General features: G+C 37.5%; 1 protein-coding gene across 11 annotated transcripts in view; it reads right to left on the reverse strand.

Moving 5' to 3' along the window:
* The window catches only part of LOC144001876 (keratin, type I cytoskeletal 18), a 35,401-nt gene that overhangs the window by 2,430 nt on the left and 9,116 nt on the right, over nt 1-23,855 (reverse strand). For 9 of the 11 annotated variants that reach the window (XM_077496476.1, XM_077496474.1, XM_077496477.1 and 6 more), the window contains 9 exons: nt 15,033-15,182; nt 12,262-12,386; nt 8,926-9,047; nt 5,937-6,203; nt 5,709-5,834; nt 3,888-3,970; nt 3,632-3,788; nt 1,268-1,432; nt 1,066-1,191 (listed from right to left, as the gene is read on the reverse strand). In XM_077496476.1, coding sequence (XP_077352602.1) covers nt 1,066-1,191; nt 1,268-1,432; nt 3,632-3,788; nt 3,888-3,970; nt 5,709-5,834; nt 5,937-6,194 — 915 coding nt within the window. In that variant the 5' untranslated portion in view covers nt 6,195-6,203; nt 8,926-9,047; nt 12,262-12,386; nt 15,033-15,182. The remainder of the gene's footprint in view (nt 1-1,065; nt 1,192-1,267; nt 1,433-3,631; nt 3,789-3,887; nt 3,971-5,708; nt 5,835-5,936; nt 6,204-8,925; nt 9,048-12,261; nt 12,387-15,032; nt 15,183-23,855) is intronic. The other 2 variants (XM_077496478.1, XM_077496480.1) reach the window with 1 other exon arrangement.

Consider the following 23,855-nt stretch of genomic DNA (forward strand, 5'->3'; position numbering starts at 1 on the left):
AAGGATCTAAAACGCACACAAAATTTTCTCTCATCTTTTTGATGAAAAACAACTTCACACACAATTACACTGGCTACTATGGCTCCATGCTACGAGCTAGCAAGTTAGCCAGCATTAGTTACCGGCCAGATTAACATTATTGTTGGAACGATATAGCCGTTGGATTAATGTTACGTTTTAACTATAAATTACTTTTGTTTGCTTTTTTTTTTTATTTTTTTTTTTACCTTTCATCATGAATTAACTTCCTGTCTGTCCCATGTTTGTGCATGTTGCACTCGTTAGCTGCGGATTTGAAAGGGGTTCTGTCACTGTGTGAGACAGTGACAGATTAGCATAGATTTAGCATAGACTAGCATAGGTTGTACAAAATCATCTAATTTTTGTCCATGAACTAAAATATCCATATAGTGAAGTACATTTTCGTCTCGTCTTCATTAGTCAAAGAAAATGCATACTGCGTTAGTCCCAGTTATTTTATTTACTTTTTTTTTTATTATTATTAATGAGGGTTTTAGTCTAGTTTAGTCTAGTGAAGTCTAGTTTTAGTCCGGTGAAAAATATGTGTTGACAAAATTATTTTTGTTTAGTTTTTGTTGACGAAATTAACACTAATCACACCATAGTTTCCAGTTAAGCTAACATTTAGCCTAGCTTACTCTATTTCTTCTTCTACTTACTATCACTTCTCCTCACACAAGGCTGCCTCTCACAGGATAGTCTTGGTACTACCACAGACGCCGTGTAATGTGCTGTGTTGGTCATCTCAAGTAGAGCATCACATATTTGTGTGCCCGATGTATCATTAAAAAAAAAAAAGTCACAATGGGAAAATGTGTGTTGACGAAAATTGTTTTTTTTTTAGTTGATTAATGATGATAGAGTCCACCTGTGTGCATTTAAAATTTACATTTAAAGCAAGATGAGGATATAAAACGATCACAAGGTTGTTTTTTGTCGAGGAGCACTGTTCAATTAATTATGTTGAACCTGCCAGGGGAAAAATCTCAGCAAACGCGTATGGTATGCTTTCTTCCGACATGACTTTGGAGTGCAGCCAATCACCTGCTTGTGCAAACTGTCCAGCTCCACCTCGAGGGTTTGAAGGAAGCGCTGCCTATCGACCAGCTCGCTCTGCGCACCCCTCAGGGCCTCGTTGCTCTCCTTCACGTCGTTCTGCACCGTCTCCAGCTGACGCGCGAGAAGGAAAAGAATCACACGCTCGCCACGCGCCTTCGTGGGCAACGGGATACTGCGGCACTTTTACCTTCTTGCGGTACCACTCCTCAGCATGCTCCTTGTTTTTCTTGACGATGCCCTCGTACTGGATCCGCAGTTCAGACAGGGTGGCTCCCAGTTCGGGTCCCTGGGCCGAGTCCACCTCCACGTTGACATCATCCCGGGCGATGCGAGACCTCATTTGCTCCATTTCCTGCAGCAGGACACACTTTCCTAAATATATTTTATTTTCCGCACTAGGTCAATAAAGCAACTATTCTAACCATCATAAAAGTATCTTTCACAGTATTTTATGAGTGTTGCACATACGGAAGAGACACCTGTTTAACTCATTTACTCCCAATAACGTATAAATACGTTTTTTTTAATGTTCTAAGTGCCCCAAAGACGTATTTATACGTTTTTTTTTGTTTTTTGTTTTTTTTAATGCTAGAGCATACAGAAGGCTTTGATGCAGCCTCTCAACTGCAAAGAATGGTTGCAGAAATGGTAGTTATTACACAAACGGCCAGCAGGTGGCAGCAGAGCAAAGGAGATCAACCAGGGCCATCTAGAAAAAAAGCTCAATTACTTACAATTTTAAATAGATTTGTGAAAACTGATAAAACTTAGCTCTCTTCTAATGCTAATTGCTGTAAAATGGAAACAGATAGAAACATACTTTTTTTTCCTGATGAAAAATCCTGATTAATCTTTCTTTTGATAGGTTCCATGCTTTTATAGCAATAGAACACAATATTCTGTGGGCCTTGCAAAATCAGTCAAAATCCAGTAAAACAGGCGGGAGCGAACGGGATTGCTTCTGTGAAAATGGCTGGGAGTGAATGAGTTTTTAATGAGAATGTGAGAGAATCTACAGTACATTATTTAGATGTTGTTCATCAATTGTTAATGAAGTCGAGTTCAGGTGACCAATCATTGAACAAAGTAAAAGTAGAGGCCAATGCTTTGTTCTATAATTAAATAATAAGATACAAAAGATGCACATGGTGGTTTGTCATTCATTTGGAACTTCATGCAATCTGGTTGTAATGTTTCCATTTGTATACATGTAGATAAAGACAGTTTTGTCCTATTAAGAGTGTTTCCTTATACCTCACATAAGCTGAGTGGACAGAAGCGGCTGGCCTAGTGTAATATAAGATCTACAAACTCTTTGTGTCTGCTGTAACCAAAGGACCCCCAAAAGACCACTTTCAGCCACCAAATTAGGTCAGTCAAATGCATGCCTCCTTGGTGTTTGAGAGGGAGCGAAAAATGACCAAGAATTAAACTTCATGGTTTAAAATTGGGGTAATATTGACTGAATATGTTATGGTCATTATTTTCTATTTAAAAAAAAATACAATTAATAGAATTCCTACATGTATTAATATGAGTAATAAGGGAAGAGATCCAGTGTATTTTTTTTATTTATTTTTTTTTTATGCCTAGCTCATTTTTGGAGTATTAAAATACAAACGTATTTTTTTTTTTAACTTGTCTCTATTTTTAATTGACTTTCTAAGTGCTCTTGATAAGCTTTAACCTTTTGTTGGGTAGTGGGAACATATTAAAATTCGTGCTGTCAAAAGTTAAAGCGTTAACTATACCACCAATTGATCACAAAAAAGTATGACATTGATTATTTATTAACGTAGATTAATCACACTTAATTTTGACTGCAGATCGTTACGTTAAAGGTAGCACAGGCTGCGTTTGAGCAATAAACATAACTACAACATGCAAAATAAATGTTTGCATATGACATTGGAAATATTTGTTCATGTCAAACTATTGGGGCATTTTTTTCCCCATTTTAAATTATGCAAGTAATTAGCTGATTAGAAAAATAGGAGGATGAGCATGTGCAGTGGATAAATTTTTTTTAAGATGTCCTCATAACATTATTAATGTTAAAAAAAAATGAACACAACAGGTGCTCTTTAAATTTGGCGGGATAAAAAAATGTTGATAAAAATCCTTTTTAATTATGTGATTAAATATATGATGAATCAAAATCTTAAAATGTGATTAGTCTGATTTAAAAAAAATCGTTTAACAGCCCTAATTAAAATATAGGAAAATTCAACAGTAATCTAGACTAAAATAAATATTTTCAATTTATAAACAGCATTTAATTAATAATAATAATAATAATGATGATTATTATTATTATTTTTTTTTTATTATTATTATAATGATAATAATAATATTAATAATAATTTTATTTTTTGGGGGGGGATAGAAATTGAAATACAAACAGTCAATGTGGACATACTTATTGTTGATTGGTGATTGCATAGTGACCATATGGTTCCAATAAAGAATCGAAGAATGTTTTTGCACAAGGACGACCGAAGAGGAAATGAAAACGCCGAGCCCGGAGAGACATACAAGGTGCGCAGACTACCTCCTCATGGTTTTTCTTTAGGAAGTAAAGTTCCTCTTTCAGGCTGTCGAAGTCGCCCCTGAGGGAGGCAATAATCTGCTCATGGTCGTTCTTGGCCTTCTTCAGGGCCACGCAGTCTCGTTCCACCGACTGAGTCATCATCAGTTCAGTCTCCCATCTAATGACAAAGATGGTGGCAGTTTTATAATCATTGTTTGTTGGTTAGTTAGTTAATCAGCTGAAAACTTCCTTTTCAGTCTTATCATTTACTACTCACTTGATCCGAAAGTCATCGGCAGCCAGCTTGGCGTTATCAATCTCCAACATGAGACGAGCATTTTCCAAGGTCTTCTTCCTCACCTAATAAACATTAACAGGTGGTGAATGTGTTGATGAACGGGGTGGACTATTACACACAATCGAAAGACGTACTCGTCATTGGTTCCACAGTAGAGCAGCCGGGGTCAAAGGTCACTCATTTTCATGAGAAAAGACCGCCCCCTCAAAACAGACTTAAACAGTGCGTTTTAATAGACTGCATGTCACGTGTTCTGTCATTTTTGATGTTTCATATTACGTTTAAAGTGGATCTAAGTCATTATATATTTGCTAAAATTCTTTACACTCATATGAACTTTACGTGAACTGCTTTTTTTTTCTCTGATGAACTGTACTAGACAGTGTAGTTGTGTTTAAAATGAGTCACAGCATCTGGGGCAAAAGCGGAAACGAGAAATTTCATTGCTAATGGATACATCCAAGCAGACAGATATATTATTTTTAGATAATGTAGCGTTGCACTATTGCGCTTTCCCCACCCCTTTAGTGGTGCGACGCTATTTTTTGTAACCGGACAGTAAATAATCCCCAATAAATAGAGAGGGCGCAAAAGAATTGCCAGAGCATCTTTGACAGCTTTTACCTGGCAACTCTGCTCTTCTCGCTGCGAGTAAAAACAAATAAGTCTTGTCTTCTCATCCTTGTCTTGTTATTCTTATATGTTTTGGTTGCGTAAACCTAACATTTTAATATATGGTACAAAAATTGTATAATATAATGTATGCTGCCCAGTAACGCTCCATTGTGTAGTCCCTGCTCCTCACCACATACAAAATGAATGGGGTTTGATGATGGTACGATGCGCCCTAATAAGTGCAGTGTGAAAAAGAATTAGATACATAGAATATACGGTAATTACATAAGAATAAAATATATATAGAATGGATGTCTCCTTTAATGTACATTATTGATATTCAACTGGGTAACTTCTTGTATGACTATTAAAAATGTTAACATGTTACTTAAATATGTATACAGTCAATAAAAGTCTTATGAGGGTTAGGTTATTATTCCAAACAGATTAGAGTTTTGAGTTTGTAATTTAAACACGGCCAGTTCGTTGGAACAGATTGTGGTCCAACTGAAAGTCAATACAGGGAGTCCTCGAGTTCCGTTCCTACGCTAGCGATGTAACACGAATTTCGACATTAAAGTCAATATTTACACCAAAATAATTTGCATTAAAAAAAAATCTAAAATACATTAAATAAAAAAAAAAAAACAACAACAACAAGATGCTGTTCGACTGAAGCGCAAGTCTTTGCCGATGTTCGTCGGTGTCTCTCCTTTCTGCGATGTTTTTATGATGTTTAGCTTCGTTTTCATGCTAATTGCTTTTCTTTTGGCTGGACCAACATTGATAGAAGACGTAGCTTTCTTTTTCTGTGGGGAAAAAAAAAAAATAATAAAAAATAAATAAAAGGACGAAAAAGCCAAAGATACTCCCACAAGCGCACAAGCGCTAGCATTAGCTAAGGGCTAAATAGCGGACAAGAGGAAAACACTGCGGGCTATATTGTGGACGAGGAGACAAAATGGCGGGCCGGGCGGAACCGTTGCAAAGTCGAAACGCTTTAGGTCGCCTTAACTCGAGGGCTCCCCTGTATTAAATAAAAATCTCCACTTTTTTCCCCCCACATAGCCTACGTAATAACACACAGGAAATGTGTTAAAGTGTAACTACGGTATTTGGGTTTAGTCAAAGAAGGTAGTATAATGATTAACTAGGGCCTTGGACTTTCCAGTGCGTCTTGACTACCTCCTGCTCCAGCGCATGAACCTGGGCCATCATGGAGTCAAGGTCATGTCCTTTGGGAATGCGCTCAATCATCACTTGCTTGATCTTCATCTCCAGGTCGGCGTTGGAGTGTTCCAGCGAGTGCACCTGCGAGGACAAGAAGAACTCGCGCGATCAAAGCGCATCTGCGAAATCATATCCTCGTTTTCCTGCTTGGCAGCTGCCCAAAAACCCTCAACAGAAGTCTACCTTGTCCAGGTACTTGGCCAGTCGGTTGTTGAGGCTCTGCATGGCCTCCTTTTCGTTGGCGCTGTTGCCGTGCAGCCCGTTCGACTGCAGACTGGCCGGCGCATTGAGGTCATGGCTGATGGACGCCGATCGGGTCAGCGCGCCGCCGGGGGAAAAGGCGACGGATGAGCGGGAGCGGCCGATGTCCTTCAGGGAGCGGGTGGAGAAAGACGGCTGACGACTTATGGAGTAACTCCGAACTGACATGCTGGAGGCCATGATGAGGGGCTGTGGGATATTTTTTTCTTATTGATTATATAACATATGCATTAGGGATGTAACGATAAGGGCAATATCGTGATATTGTGATATTTAAACTGCCACAATATCGTCGTCGTCATGTTCACAATATTTAAAAGGAACACATCTGTGGAAAAAAAAAAAAAAGTCAGGTTGATTTCCATTTGTGCAGTTCCAGCACCCTCTAGTGGCTAGTTTATTTGTGCAATTCAATTTTCACTAGGGATGTTTTGGCCTTCTATGTTTAAAATCTATGCTAATTGTCAGATGAAGGAGAACCTAATTTGCTTGTGAAGCGATCAATGTGTGCTTGCATTAGCAAGTAAGTGCCTCAATATTGTTATTAGAGATTGTAGGTGGTTTATATGCATTGCAATTATGCACAAAAACACAATATTGTGCTTTTTTTTTAGTATGAGCTCTTTTTTTTTTCTTTTTTTTTTTTACAATATTGTGATCTTTTTTAAATATCGCCAACCCCCACACAATATCGTGATAATTATCGTATTGTGACCTTCATATCGTGATAATATCGTATCGTGATGTTTGGATATCGTTACATCCCTAATATGCATATGAATGAAAATGAGAAGAAAAGTTTGCAATCGCACCGAGTGTTAATTTTTCCACCGTTTTTAAATTTAGTCTCAGTTTTAGTCCAGTTTCAAATCGTGCTTGTTAGTTTTTATCATAGTTAGTCAACCTCATCCCGTTTTTATTTAGTCAATTTTTAGTCGGCTATAAATGTTAGTATTCTAATCTTTAGTTTAGTCCAAGAAAACAATTTTATTCATCTAGTTTGAGTCAACAAAAACTGTCAATGTTTTAGTCTAGTTTTAGTCAGGGCAATCATTTTTACCCCTTTATATATATTTTTTGTCAGCAGATTATGTTGAACGTTTCAGATTTAAAACTATTTCACATGCAATTTTTGTCTCATCTTTTTGATAATAACTTCACACGCAATTACAGTATATCAACAAGTGGCTACTATGGCTCCATGCTTTGAGCTAGTAATTTATCTAGCGGTCGGATTAACATTATTATTGGAACGTGTTTGCCGTTGGATTAATGTTACGTTAGCTTATAACTATAATGTACTTTTTTTTTTTTTTTTTTTTTTTAATCTTTCACCATGAATCCACCTCCAAAAGCACCTACCAAAAGAAAGATTAAAGTCTCTTCTTTCATCAGGAAAAAAAAAAAAAAAGTATCTTTCTATCTGTTTCCGTTTTGCAGCAATTATCATTAGAAGAGAGCTAAGTTTCATCAGTTTTCACAAATCTATTTAAAATTGTGAGTAATTTAGGTTTTTTTTCTAGATGGTTGATCTCCTTTGCTCTGCTGCCACCTGCTGGCCGTTTGTGTAATAACTACCATTTCTGCAACCATTCTTTGCAGTTGAGAGGTTGCATCAAAGCCTTCTGTATGCTCTAGCATTAAAAAAACAAAAAAAAACAAAAACAAAAAAAACGTATAAATACGTCATTAGAACACTTAAACACATTAAAAAAAATACATATTTACACGTTATTGGGAGAAAATGAGTTAATGAAGAAAAGCTGGAATTGGACGAAGGGGGAAAACAGTTTTTATTTAAGTTTTTTTAATACGATACTTAACTGGTCTATTCCACTGTATGTTATGACATTAACTTCTTTCTTCTCTGATTAAAACAAATCAACAGTTGTTATTCTCCCTCTATTCTGTCAGCTCATTTGACATTTTCTCTTCCTGGTGTCACCTTACTTCCTGTCCATTGGACAAATCAACGTGTGACAGTTGGCCTTTGTATGCGTGTTTGCGTGTGCGTGGGGGGCCGAATGCGGTGCGGGGTGTGCAAGGTTTGTCTGTCTGTGTGCGCTGGCCCTGGTGCCTTTCTCAACCGAATTCTAGAGGCGGATTAGCCGTCAAGGGAACCCCTCTGTGTGTCTGTCACTTGATCCTGGCAACGCGACAGAGGAGCCATCAGGGGACAGACAGACAGACTCCTTGTTCACATGGGGAAAATGATGGGATAAATATGATTCAAGGTGCATTCCAGAAGGGAGACAAGGAAACACTTTGTTGGCTCCCAAATGCACCCTTTTCTATTGATGTTACAGTTTTTCAAATTATTAACTAATTTTCTCCCAATAACGTGTAAATACGTTTTTTTATGTTCTAAGTGTCCCAAAGACATATTTATACGTTTTTTGTTTTTTTTTAATGCGAGAGCATACAGAAGGCTTTGATGCAGCCTCTCAACTAAAAAGAAGGCTTGCAGAAATTGTAGTTATTACACAAACGGCCAGCAGGTGGCAGCAGAGCAAAGGCGATCAACCAGGGCCATCTCGAAAAAAAGCTCAATTACTTACAATTTTAAATAGATTTGTGAAAACTGATGAAACTTAGCTCTCTTCTAATGCTAATTGCTCCAAAACGGAAACGGATGGAAACATACTTTTTTTCCTGATGAAAGAAGAGACTTTAATCTTTCTTTTGGTAGGTTCCATGCTTTTATAGCAATAGAACACAATATTCTGTGGGCGTTGCCAAATCAGTCAAAATCCAGTAAAAGAGCCGGGAGCGAACGGGATTGCTTCTGTGAAAATGGCTGGGAGTGAATGAGCATTTTATTGTTAAATGATGTCTCATTTAATATCAGACATCTAATTTTCCAGAGATTATTAGAAAAAAAAAAATGAAGAAAAAAAAATATTGAACTTACCAAGATGCTCTGCAAACAACAGGTTAGAAGTGACGATCGGGCTGAAGGAGGGCAACGGAGGCTCTGTGCTGCTGACGCTGCAAGGTGAGCTTTTATCCAGGTGAGCAGGAAGTGGGCGTGGCCTGTCCACACCAGATGAAAGTGTTGCACAAAAAGTAGAGGGGGAAAAAAATCAGTAACAATGCAATTTAATGTATTCTTACTTGTTTTCCCCAGTGAAATTTTTAACAATATATGATAAACGATAAATTTGATATTGTTTCAGCAATGTTAATGTTGCATTCACTGGCTGACAATAACACTTACACACCTTCTCGTGTGTCACTGCTATTGAATTTCTCATTATTGTCGCTGTCGTAGACGCAACCTCCAGTCGGACTCCCCCTCGCGTCGCTGTAACTTGAACGTCCTTCAGTGAATTATTAAACCGAAAGACACATACAAGCCATCTGGCGTAGGACACAATTTGACGTGTATGTGTTGTAAAAAGATTATTGCTCGAGAATAGATACAAATATGAAGTGTTCTCACACATGTTCCCATTTCCTGAGAAGAGGAGGATCCCGAATACAGTGCAACCAGTTTTCTAACTGTAACTTGGGTGAATTAGGTCTACGCAAATGAGCTCAGCGTTGAAGCACGGAGCTCATTTGTTTGCCACAGACTGAGATGTTACAATTTCAATGAGATGCAAATATCCTGCTTCCACCATTTGCATCATGACCCGAATCAATTCGGCAATTTGACATTTTTCATGCGAGGGAAACAAAAACAGGTTTGGGATTACTGTTGTAATGAGATGTTTGTTTTTTTTCCTTACAAGCAGCATAAAAAGTGACAAATAGCATAGTTATTAAATTTGTTTTCAATACTTCACAGGCACCACTTCAGTTCGAGATATCAATCCTTTCTGTCACAATTTTCCTCCCCTTCTTCTAAGAAAAGATACACTCATCAAATCCGTATATAAAAAAACAAAAACAAAAAAACAAGGAAAGACCGTTTTGAAATAGACTTCAATTATTTAATTTCAAATAGAGATAACATACTTAAAATGTACAGTCACGGAAATGTGAAAATATACAGTATATGTGAGCCATTATGTTCCACCACTAACCCATCACATTAGCAGTTATCCCTCCCTGCCAAAAGAGGGCAGCAACATGCTTCTTTGAAAATACTTGACCCCTTTTTTTTTTTTTTTTAAATAATACTGTGTACATAAAAAACATGTATGTACATGAATCTGCAATACAGTATATACGTTCATACATAAATTGTACATACAAACATATATATAGTAAGAAATATATTAAATTATTATTATTATTATTATTATTATTAATAATAATACTGATGATAATAATAATAATAATAATACTGATAATAATAATACTGATAATAATAATAATCCATTATCTGAACTGATTATCAATAATAATAATAATAATAATAATAGAATATAAATGCCAGTTTTCAAAGTAGCCTATTTACAGATATGCTTTCTTCAACTAAGTATACAGAGTATATTATCAAAATACAAATCTAACAGAGTAAATGCTAGATGAAAGGTTACTAATATTTCATAAAAAAAAAAAAATTGCTTTACAGTATAACCATAAACTACCAACCTATTATATGTGTGGCACTGAATTCCTATTATAAAAGCAATAAAGTAGATTTATTTACTTTAATATAACTTTAATGTCTGACTTTGTACTTCCGTTTCTCTCTTTTTTCTTTCTTTTTTTTTTTTTTTAAAGTACTATATGAATAGCATTCCATTCCATTAACCTATCCACTGTAATTTTCCATAATATTTACTACAGAGAATGTTGCTAATGCCGTGATTGTCAGGTGTGGTACGTCAGCTCCCTCTAGTGGTATGCGATAAAAAAAATCCCTGATTTAAATGTTCAAACTGCGTGTAATGTTGCAGCTGTTTAGGCTTTTTTTTTTTTTTTATCCAGTACAATTCATACCTTACAGTTAAATTGTATTTAATTGAACAAATTTGAATTGAATTCACTCTCTCTCTCTGTGTGTGTGTGTGCGCGCGTGCGTGTACAAAAGTGAGGTTAAACATGAGCTAAATCCAGCGTTATCCCTTAACTTTCGCTTCCGGCCTTTCTCGCGTCTCTCCCCGACAAGAGTTTGGCTGTTAAACAAATAAACGGGTGATTAAACGAGCAGGACGCCAGGATACTCCTGGTGACCCCACTTGACACCCTGTGACTCCTGTCACAAGTGATCATGTGATCCCCTCGGCGGCGCATGCGACCTGACACCACAGAGGCCAAGTCGGCAACTTTGACCATCAGGTCAGGTCCACCAAAAAAAAAAAAAAAAAAAAAAAAGATTGAATAGAATATGCCGGACTGGAGCATGAGTGAAGCCTCTCAATAGCTCCTCAAGTGATTACTTCCTGTTTGAGTTCAGGTGCTGCCTTTCACTCTCACTCGTAGACAAACAAACATGGACATGATTATCGAGCAAAAAGTTTCACTCACACAATTAACATTTAACCACAATTACATAAAATATTTTCACTTTTTTTTTTTTTTTTTTTTTTTAAAGTTTAACCTCTATTTCATAAGATTTTGCCAAACAAACAAAAAAATGGAGGACTTTAATGTTGTTTACTATTACAACTATCTTTTAGATTTATACCAGAACAAGTAGTCAACTCTTGACTAGTCACCAATACCATATAACTGATACCACTAGTACATTTAATGCAAATTTCTACCATACAAATGACAAATAATTAAAAATAAAATAAATGCAATACAGAAATTGGCTTCAAAATAAAACTCACACTGAGTTCCCGATCATCAGTGATTATTGATTTTTTATTTTTTTGTATGCGTTTTAACCCGAATTGGTTCATACTTGAGTTGTACAGCACTTTATCTTGATCTGTAAAAATGTGCCCATTAGAATTGTTCCATATTTACAGTGGTTTTTTATTTATTTTTAAGCTTCAGATTGATGGTTGTTGGGGCCCTAACGTCAGTTTGATAGTATGCATTTCAGCCCACCAGCTATTTTCTGATAAGAAGATACAAATCAGTGGGCAAGAAAAAACAACATATGTTAAGCACTTAAAAAATTGTATTGACCCCCCCCCCAACCCCCCGCTCCCCTCCTGCATATCCTCCCGTAGCCTAAGTGCTGCTTTTGTGTCAGACAAACATCAGCGTGCGTGCTTGTGTGTGAGCGCAGATGATGATTTCAGAAGGCTTGTGATATTTCAGATATGCATCTATGAGCCGAGCTGCTGAGTGGGCGGCAAGTTGAAAGGAAAAAGTGACGCATGCGTGTGTGTGTGTGTACCTTTTATTTAAGTGGAAAGTTGGCAAGATGCCCAGCGTTGTCCTCTGCATGGCCCGGAGAGGCCTTCCACATTCTATTACGAGTGTGGCAATGCCTTGCTCAACAGCACAACTTGAACCAACTTCCTGAAAGAAAAATTCAAATCCAATTATTATTTTTTTCAGTTATACCAACCAGTAATATCAACTAGACTAAGTGCAATTTCTGGAGAAATTGCGTGGGAATGCTGAAAGCTGAATACTGTAAGTAATGTGGAACAGTGTAAATTCGAAGTACTATGTGGGAGTTGTTAAGCGGCAAAAAAGTGTGGAGAATTAAAATCACAATAACGTGGGAATGCTTCAGCATTCCCACAACTAGATTTTATAACAGTGTTTTGTCAACAATTAGCCACCCACTTGCTCTGATATAAGTCGTCAAGGTAACAAAGAATTGTTGCGCAATAGTGTCGGTAATAGTCTTACTTCAGCACTATAGAAAGAAAAAGGAACTTTTGAAAGCCTGTCTCGCAGTATTAACATTGAATTTTCACGCTAAACCAAATTGTCAACATTCTAGCATTCAAACGAAATGTTAGTGTCACAGCATACTCACTATAATTTTTGCAAGAAATCTGGTCTTTCAGGTTTCATACAATTAATAAAACATAATAATAATTAGGGGTGTGAATTGCCGAGTACGTGGCGATTCGATCCGTATCAGGATTCATAGGTCATGATTTCATTTACGAATCAGTAAAAGTACATGAATTTGGTAAATTAATTGACTTTTGCTTTGATTGCATATGCATGTCATACCAACCCACAAAAAGTCCCGATGACATCATCCCAGTTTCACCTAACCTAGAATACGAATCAGTAAGTCAATTATTGCAATTTTTCAGTAAACCTATACATGTACACTGTAAGATTTGTATGACAACGTATCTAACTGAAACTTCAACACTATTTAACAAACAGGTTGCAATCTGGCTCATGTTTGAACGGCGTTAAAACAAAATATTAAAGCTTAAAGGGATACTTTACTTATTTAGCCATTTTTGGCAGTCAAACAATATTTTGCCTATAATAAATTTTACATTTTCATTATTTTTCCTGTACAATTAGTACATGAAGTTTTATCTCCCAGCATTCCCTAGACATAACGATGACCACAAATTTCTGTGCACATGCACAAGTACTTCGAATAAAGTCAATAACTTTGGCATTCGCACAAAAATAACACGTAGGCAAAAAGACTCCAAAACGTTGATGCCACTCATGTGCAAATGCGGAGACACGATCCTCCAAAAGAAAACTGTCTCACTGAGAGCCAGATCAGCTCATTGGATGGCAGCAGACGACACGCAAAACGCAGCCCAGACGACACAAAAATGAACTCCAGCCCCTCAAAAATCCTCAAATAAATCCGACTCTCCAGCTTGGATTTAAAAAGGAAAATAACTCAAGTTGTGATTTCGAGTTTGTGGAAGCGACGTGGACATAGAAGACTATAATGACACAGCTCTGTGATGCATGGCTAATGCGATCATTAGATGTTTGTTTGGAGGAAGACGCTCGGCTTTCCTTCCTATGGGGCCATTAAGAGCTGGCAGCGCGCTTGTTTTTGCCTTGTTGCCTAAACCGGCCTTTTCATATTCATGTGACATGTGCTGCGCTTTCTACTCCTGTGCATGCGCACGTGTGATTAATAATAATAATAATAATAATAATGACAAAAAATAAAAATTGAAATCATGTTCGGTTTTGAATGACAGGAAGAGAGGATGGCAATAGTTTGGTGATATAGTGGGCACTTTATTAAGCGACAAGATTTAAAATATTAGAAACCATTGTCAGTAAGACCAATTTTATTTTTATAATTATTGCAAATTTTAATGAATCAATTTTGTTTAATTAAGAAGCTCTACATGCTGATCTAATTATAAAATTATTTAATTGAAAAATCTAACCTTAAATAAAAATATCTTATCTGTTTTATAAATGTATGTTTTACATGTAAATAAAGGTTGAATCTTATAGGATTTTTTTTTTAAGAAAAATATTTTTTTAAATACAACTTTACAGACCTATTCTATTAAAAAGACAAGAAATGTCTTTAATAAAATTGATACAACACAACAACTTTACCTCTTAAAATCATTATAGTGTAATGAGAAAAGAAATACAAATGTAATTTTACATTACCAAAATAAACATTTATTTATCTTTTAAAAAAAAAAAAAAAAAAAAAAAAAAACGGAAGGAAGAAAAATGCAGATTTAATTTCACAATATTAAAACATTTTTTTCACAGGACTTTAATCTCTTGATATTAGACATTTCATTTGTATTTTATTAAACTTATAATAGTAAGGCTAAAAATGAAACTAGGATCTTAAAACAGTTTTTCTAAAAAAAATATTAAAAATAAATAAAAAATCCAAAATGTTTACATTTTTTAGAGAATTTAAAAAAAACAACAAAAAAAAAACAAAAACTTCAATCTCTTTATTTTAAGACTTCAAGAGAAAGTTCACCTAATGGTCTGCTGTATGTTTTTGAGGCCCAGTAAATCAGACAAGTTACCAAGTAATTGAAAAAAAATAAAAATAAGAAGAAGAAAAAGAAAATAGAGTCCCTGTCTGTGGCGTGTTAGCATTAGCCACATGGTCATACGATAGGCCTGATAATAAAAAAATAAAAAAAAAAAAAAAAATAAAAAAAAAAAAAAATAAAAAAATGATGTCACAATTTGTGAGAAAACAATTTTCTACATTTAGTCGTTTCTTGCCTGAAGTTGTCGATCAATATGGCCGCCGAGCGATGAATATGCACGAGGCGTCTTCCTCCTCCTCCTCCTCTTCGGCGGCGATGGCTGCGGAGGCCCGGTAATTGCCGGTCGTCAGGGGTGGCAGGAACGGTAATTTGCATCTCGGGGATCCTGCAATCAGCGTTCTATTCATTAGTGCGCCTGCCGCTTCATCTGCTGGCCACTCAGAGCTGCCAATCTCCCGGCGGCAGCCAAAGCATGTAGAGGGGGGGTGGCGAAAAAAAAACTGCAAATGGGGAAAAGTTTCAATTACAAGCCGTGGCCGCGCCGAGTGGTGTAACACGTCTCACACCCTATATTTAGGCGGGTTTTTATGCAGGTGATTGACTGGTGGCGCTTTGTGGAAGGAGAATTGGATGAAGAAAGCTCAATGAAAGCGTATAATGCCATGAATGTTCAATCACCGCGCAGCCCGAAGGGGGACCGTCTGCGACCGTCGAGACAAGACACGGACGATTGTCACTCAAGGCTATTGTCTCATCAAGATGACACTAGATTTGATTTGCTCGCTTTGTCGCCAAACGCCGCTCACTGTCACGTACGACTTCCCGTCTTAATTCCTGACGCTGAAGACGAGTCAAAGGGTTGGACCAAGAAACTCACGTTTTTAAGTCCACTACATGAGTCGTGTGAACAAACCTCAGGGAACACGGTTAACACTTTGTTAGCAGACATCAAGTTATGCTATTATGTTCTATTTTATAACTTATTCTCAAGAATGTACTTCTTTCTGTAGCATGGCAACAATATTACTGTTTGTTTATCCACCAGATTAGAGCCAAACAAAATCCCCATTCGCTTTGCGTGTTGATATTAACGTGCGAGGTCCGAGTCAAACAAACAAACAAAACATTTCTACACCATGCGTTATTTGAAAATGCTATCTTTAGTTTATTCTTAGTTTTAAACAACTTACTTTAACCTCCATCATCCCTTAAACATACTCAGGATATTAATTTGGTAAAGTTTTACATCCATCCGTGTTCTGTCATACCAGCTAGCTAGCGCAAAGCTAACCTAGGTGTTTTGTTTTGTTTTTCTCTGAATGTTAACTACTGTTTTTTGATGCTTATGTGTTCTTTCCTTGTGTAAAGCACATTGAGTTGCCTTGTGTATGAAATGTGCTATACAAATAAACTTGCCTTGCCTTGCCTTTATGTCTCTGTTCGTGTCCAAGTTGGCAAAAAGTTACCTGGATTTGTTTTTGCCCCTAAATCCAAGTCATCAATGACCACAATCACAGCTCACCTTGACCTCAGGATATTGTTGATATTAATGTGCGAGTTCTGAGTCAAACAAACAAACAAAACGTTTCTACACCATGGGTTATTTGAAAATGTTATCTCTAGTTTATTTTTAGTTTTAAAGAACTTACTTTAACCTCCATCATCCCTTAACATACTCAAGATATTGTTTTGGTAAAGTTTTATATCCATACGTGTTCTGTCATACCAGCTAGCTAGCTAGCTAGCTAGCGTGAAGCTAACCTGGGAGAGTTTGTGTCTCTGTTAGTGTCCAAGTTGGCTAACTTCCTTCATGATAGAACAGGCTGAAAAGTCAACAGCGAACTAAGGGCCAAAGTGTTGATACACTGCCTAGATGGGCATTATGGACTGATTGAATTTAACGCTCAATAGCTGGCGAAAAACATTCCCATACACATGCAAAAAGCTAGCTGCATTTGTTTATAGCCTGTTATGAACCCTTTATCCATCATATGGTATGATGTAATGTAAAAATTCTGTTGTGTTGTAATTTGATAAAATACACATTTATCGCATTTGCTCTTATTTTGGTTATGAGAATGTGTTCTCAATTGCCTTAACTGGATAAATAAAGGTTATATAAAAATAATTTAACACAAAGTAGTTGGAGGGAAATACAAAGTCGAATTTAAGAAACATAAGTTGAATAAATTCATGTAAAATTTACTCAAAATTAATTAATAACCACTTACTGGACACTTCATTAGGTACACGTGCACAATACAGCGTGGGCCCTAAACTCCCATACATAAAAAAGGAAACTTAGCCACCCTAATTTATGATTGACATCGCCAGAGTGGTGTGGTATTAGCAATGAATCAATCATTTATTACTATGACTGACAGCGTCACTCAAAGGGGTTACGTAAAGTTCCTGCCCATGTTTGATCGTACCGCTCTGCGTTTTTCTTTAAGATAGTCTTCCTAGATTGCCCCTTCTACTAAATTTGGTGTGAATTTACAATGTCAAGGAAATCTCGTCCTTAAAAAGGAGAAGAATGAAGAAGTGTCTAAATCTTTCCAGTTGGAACAAAATGTGTTAGGACCATAAACTGTTGAACCAAAATTTAATTCAAATCTAATCCAGATTACACATTTAGCAGATTAGCACGAGGTTGCATTTAACATGGAAAATCCCATTTAGCACGTTCACACACTTATGTGTATGGAATTTGATCAGATTATTTATTTATTTTTTACTCTGAGTGCCTGCATTGTATTGTGAAATGAACCAAATGTGATCTGTGAGGGCATGAACTGCCATATTTCTGAAGCTCATTGGAAAGCAATGCACACAATTCTAATACCTAATAATAGCCTCTACTTATTAAATACAGCGCAATTACACTGATTAAAGCCAACACATCAATGCATTAGTCTGTGCATAGCATGGGCGGGTATTACTGAAGCGGCGTGATTTGTTTTATCAAATGCATTTGCATCATCAGGGTTGTTGGATTTGGGGGAGGAAAAAGGAGGTCTTAAACACAGAAAAGTCCAACTTTTGTAATGTTGCAATGCAGTTTTGCTCAAATAAAGCGTCATTGTGTTTCTCTGGCGTGGAGAGAGTGAAAGAAGCATGTTTCATATCAAGAACAAACCCTCTCAAAGCACCATTGTTTTGCAGTGCTCATTCTTTTCTGACTAAAGAGTGTGCAGTCTCTTATTGTGCACACAAAGAAAGAAGAAAAAAAAAAAAGGTCTTTTGTGACAAAGTGCAAAGTGGAATAATAGTTGAAGGGTCTCACTAAATTGTGTTATGGCCTGATGAGTCACGACTCTCTATTAAATACTGTACAAAACATCACAGGGTACCAGCGGCGATGATGAACGTATAGCTTCTTGTTGCTAGGTAGATTTGACAGAACATAATAAATTTATAATTTACTCACTTGACGCTAAAAACTGATGATTGTCACATTTATTTTGAAAATAGTTTTCAATGCCGCTTTCAAATACTTAATATATGCTACTTTATGTTGTAAATATTTATATATTATGTTATTGGTAATATATGTTTGCATATTTATTAAAAGAATTATTCAAAAAATATGTATTATAAAGATTTATTTATTTATTTTTTACCAATACAGTAATTTTTCCATTCAATCACTAGTTAAGGGATAGAATATTGATAACAGACATTTTTGGCCTAGCAGAATTGATGGAGCACAATCAACTTACAACTGAAATTATTTTTTGTTTTGTTTTGAATAGTTGTTTCACTTTAAGTGCAGTACTTTTTGGCATTTTAACTTGTATCTTAATTCAAAAATTTTGCCATAAACTTAATCCATCCATTCTCTGCAGGGCTTTTTATTTTTAAAAGTTACAGGTGAGAAATTTGAGTTTACCTTGGACCGCTTGCCATCCAATCACAGAGCGCATATAGACAAACAACCATTCACTTATATTACACGTACATACAATACATTCGGAATCACTACTCTGTATTAAATATATAATCCAAATTGAAAAGAAGAAAACAGCGCCATCTGCTGGATCTCAGCCATTAAATCCAAGTCCCCAACGACCACAATCACAAGCTCAACTTGACCTCGGGATGAACCCGTCAATACCCGAGCGGAGGGAAATGCCCCAATTTCCCATTTGACTTGTCGTGCTTGATCTCAAATCACAGCTCGTTTCTCCACACATGAGCACATTTCCTCCTCTCACTCGTGACAGCCTTTTCACTTGCCTTTGCACGGCACCTTTCCACCCCCCGTCGGCGCGCACCTCGGCGGTCGGGCCGGGCGTCTGCCGTGGCAGAAACAACAAAAACGACTCTGACAGGCCTCTGTCAAATTATTAAGGACGCCGCTCTGATGATTCTGCAACCGGACTCCGACCAAGCGTTCTCCAGATGACTGCAATAACACTATTACACTCGCCATCATCGTGTCAAAACATCGCCCGCTGTCAGCCTGTCTGACCGGCTGTCAAAATCCGCCATCTGCCCCCCCCCGCCCCCCCTCAACCCTTTTCTCCGCTCGGCTGTGAAAAGACAAGAGAGGAGCGGTTGAAAGCGAGGTGAATTCCTGGGAACACTTTTGGAGCCACTGAAACACCTTGACACGCACCTGCCAGGGTCCTTGATGTGGCGTGTGTGCACGTGTAAGGGGGAGGGGTTAAAAAAAAAAAAAAAAAAAAAAAAAAAAGGAGCGTGGAGCTCGGTGGGTGGCAAAGGAGAGCGATGGCTGCTTCTGACAGGAGCTATTTGGCTAATCCAAAACAACAGCTGTAAGGTAAGGAGGGGGGGAGATTTGGGGGGCAGCCATACAGGAGGTAAAATTGAGCCTTTCGTGCAAAAGCCTTGCCATAAAAATGTCATAAAAACCGCATTACAACTGTGTTCTTATCTTGGGTCTACTTCGGAACTAGACATGGTCATTCATGCTATTCTCTCATCACACTTTTATTTTCACAAGAGTATGAAAAATGACAACAAAATTGTACATTTTATTGTAAATTTAGATATAAAATGTGATTTATCTTGAGTTAATAATTGAAGCCATATAATTAACTCATTTGCTGCCAAAAACGTATAAATACGTCCTATTTTAAATGTTTTAAGTGTCTCAAAGACGTATTTATGCGTTTTTTTTATGCTAGCGCATACAGAAGGCTTTGATGCAGCCTCTCAACTGCAAAGAATGGTTTGGAAAAAAAAAAAAAAAAAAAAAAAAAAAAAAAAAAAAGTGCCAGCATTCATACTGACAACTAACACTTCACTAAACACCAGCGTAGCTAACGTTTAGCCATTTACCACCCAGTCAATTCTACATGATCATTCGCTAACTTTCACGTCACTCAACTGACCAGCCCCTCCTTTTAAAGGAACAGACACGTTTCAACGTCGCAGATAGTAGTTGTTTTTTTTCCTTTATTGTGTACAATGTTAGCATGGCAACCCCAAGTGGACAAACAATACGCGCAATTAAACCAAACCACAGCACGCCGGGTGATGTCACCATGTCAGAGGGAGGCGCATACGAGGATAGGCAGCCTGCTGGGACGCCATTGAGTTGCATCCATTAGCGTCCGAGAGGCAGGTGAGAATGATTACGCACAGTACGGTCACGCATGTACTGGCCTTCGTGAAACATCTGGTTGAGTTTTGTCGAAGGGGGAAGCCGCGTTAGGGTGGTCCTCTCTCCTCCAACACATCTGTCCCGTTAACACGGGCCGGGCCGTCAGCGTTCGAACGTCTTAACATCTCCTCTGGGTGCTGCAACATGACACCTGCTCCGCCCACGACTGACCGCATAATTAAAACTGCAACATCGTGAGGAGCGAGGCAAAATTTGCCACAATTACTGACTATACAGCCTAGCAAGTATTCTTATTTAGTGGCCTTTGGGCTTCCCTACCGAGGTGGCGAAAGAAAAGTACATGAATTTGGTAAATTAATTGACTTTTGCTTTGATTGCATATGCATGTCATACCAACCCGCGAAAAAGTCCCGATGACATCATCCCAGTTTCACCTAACCTAGAAGCACATAAACCCAGTCTAAAAACGTAAGAACATAAATAATATTCCCACCATGATTATGGTTAGAATTACACAAATTCTTCCACACGAAAGCATCCAAGCATGCCCTTTGTGGACGTCGGTTTGTACCTTTTGACCTCCCCTAAATTTCACTCTAAAACTGCCCAAATAATTTCAAGAAAGGTCAAGTCCAACTCCTGATTGACTGATTGATTACAAATACTTTTACCCATTTATCCGTGTGGGCGAGGTTTCGTGTTGATGGGATCAGGCCATATTTGGTCATGAATGTGGTTAGGGGCATAATGATATCATAGAAAAGAATGAGGACACGGCACATTGCACATCAAGTATAATGCTATATTTAGCGGTGAAACGAGGCCAAGTAATTCAAATACCTCAATTTAAAAATAAAATAAAATAAAAAATAACCATGATTGAGGATATTTTTTTCTGCCTCTTGTACCGGTTTATTTGGTATGCCTGGTCGGCTAACTGTAGCAATGCTGCGCATGATGCCAACACGCCGTCAATGTAGTGAGAAGAACTTGAAAATGAAGTCTTCCCAAATATAGTAATACTCAGATATCATTGCCTTGCTACGCTTTTATTTTGAAGTTGTTTGCGGCAGCACGTGGTGGCATAACCGCTAACTTGGCTCGTCTTCCTCGATGGAAGTTGGCTAGTTGGAGAGCCCAGTTTAAGTTTAAATTGCCATCAAAAACTTTTGACAACAACAACACATCCTGAAATCATGTTCAATCGTTAATTAAGGATTATATTGTACAATGTGGTGCCTGTTCCTGGTGTTAGTGGCTAGTAGCTAGCAGCTAACTAAAAAACAAATGCGCCATGTAAGCTAGCAAGAATCGTCAACTGCTTTTCAAAGGCAGTTTAACAAGCAAAAATGACTACACACTTTGATGCTGACAGCCTGACACAGTTTGTCATATTTAATTTATTCTGAGCTCATTTTTTGTCTTAAATCTCCGACTCATGTCACGCTATGTAGCTAGCTAGCTAGCTTCCCTCCCGAAAAAAACGAGTTCGCAAACAGTTTTATTTTGAAATATATCGGATCTACCTTGACGCGAGACGCCCGATTTCCTGTCAGGCTCGTGTCATTTCTTCAGCTTCACGAAATTCCGCATACGGCGTCCGGAAGAAATAGAACGCACCGCGTCCGTTCCGCAGCCAGTGAGAATTTGGCTTTACGCAAATGCGCTGTTTTAGCCGGCAAATATTGCTAATGTGTTCTTCATCTCAGCCCAAAATCTCACCAGACAAGAAAATAGTTTGCTGCTATGCACTGTTTAAATTTAGAGGGAAAACAATTGATTCTCTCAAAATAAAAAGTAATGTGTCATTTTCTCTTATATATCCATAATTGTTCTTTAACCAAGCAAAAATTGTATTTTATACGAATACTCAATTCGAGAATTTTTATCGGATATCCAAATACCAAAATATTTGATATATATTTTAAATAGTGTTTTAATTATTTAACATTGCAGTATTATTTCATAGCGCTTCCGCATTCCGCCCCTAGATGCAGACACGCACGCGCACGCACACTTAACCTCCCATATTAATCCATGAGCTCTAACCTGGAGTCTTCTTTAAAGTCACTTTGGGAACTTTAAACACGCTTTCATGTCTGATTGGCCCTGAGTTCTTTAGTGTGTGTATTACGCATCGGGGTGCGTGCGTGCGTGCGTATATGTGTGTATGTGCCTAAGTAGCAACAGATGCTGCTTGTGACCTCAGAGGCTTCCTGGAAACTCAAATTTGTCAAAATGAAGCAAGAAAAAGAGAGAGAACGGCAGTTTAGGTAAATGTAACTTATCCAGGATGGACACACACACACACACACACACACGTGTGCATACGCACGCTGTACGCCATGCAAAGCAAGTTTTTCGTGTTGTGTTACATGACCTCATGAATAGATTGTACACATGCAGCATCAAATAGATGATAAAATGTTACTGGGGAATTTATGTGACAACGCAACTGATTAGCCCTCCTGTTCTGTTAGTATTTTTTTTTTATTATTATTATTATTTTCCCAAAACTTTTCCAGTCGGAAAGCAGCAGACGCAGCCATGTCAACATTTAGCAGTAATAAATGTAATAATAATGCATATATTTGTGGAGACTGGAGGCAAGTTGTATTTTACAATTTTAAAAATGTGCAGAATTTCGCAAGTTACTTCATATTAAAGATTAGATATCTCTCTTAATATGAAAAGAAAAATGCACTGAGCTGTCACCAATGTCTTCCAAATGCAATAATGCCCACTAGTGGCAAAAAAATAAAAAATGACCAACACAAATCAATGTCACACTAGTTTTCTTTTTAATTTTAACTTAATTGTATTAATTATTATGAAATTACTTCATCACTGACTAAAATATGCAATATTTCTATCAGTTTAACATTTTTTTCCCAATTTGTTTGTGTTACCAAGAGTATGAAAACTTGGGAAAAAATATTTTATTGTACATTTAGAACAGATATAAAATGGTACGATTAATTGTGAGTTAACTATTGAAGTCGTCTGATATATTACAATTAAAGATAGATAGATATATATATATATTTGCAGCAGGTGATGCTGAATATTCAATGTGATGGAAGAATAAAAATGTTAGGGAAAAAGAAAACACTATGTTAAGTGACATTGGGGAAAAATAAGGCAGCCTGCAGCTGAAATGTTATTTTAAGTCCTTTTTGATGAGGGACAATTTCCTGCCGATTTAATGACAGCCCATTTAAAAAGCAAGTTGTGAAACAAATCCTGTCGTGACTCAAGGCTTCACTCTGCGTTTTCACTTTGGTGGCCCCTATCAGGCGATAAGGCCGAAAATAGACCCGGCGCGTGATTGGACGCAGCGGCGGCCGACGGCGGCGCCCCGTCGCCGGGGAACAAGCGCGACTCTCGCGCACATCGTCCCTGCTTTTCTTCAGCACCGGAAAAACAATCACGCTATCTGGCTGACGAGCAGGCCTCGAGCCGAGC

The sequence above is a fragment of the Festucalex cinctus genome, chromosome 15 (genome assembly GCF_051991245.1).
Source record: "Festucalex cinctus isolate MCC-2025b chromosome 15, RoL_Fcin_1.0, whole genome shotgun sequence".
Lineage (NCBI taxonomy): Eukaryota > Metazoa > Chordata > Actinopteri > Syngnathiformes > Syngnathidae > Festucalex > Festucalex cinctus.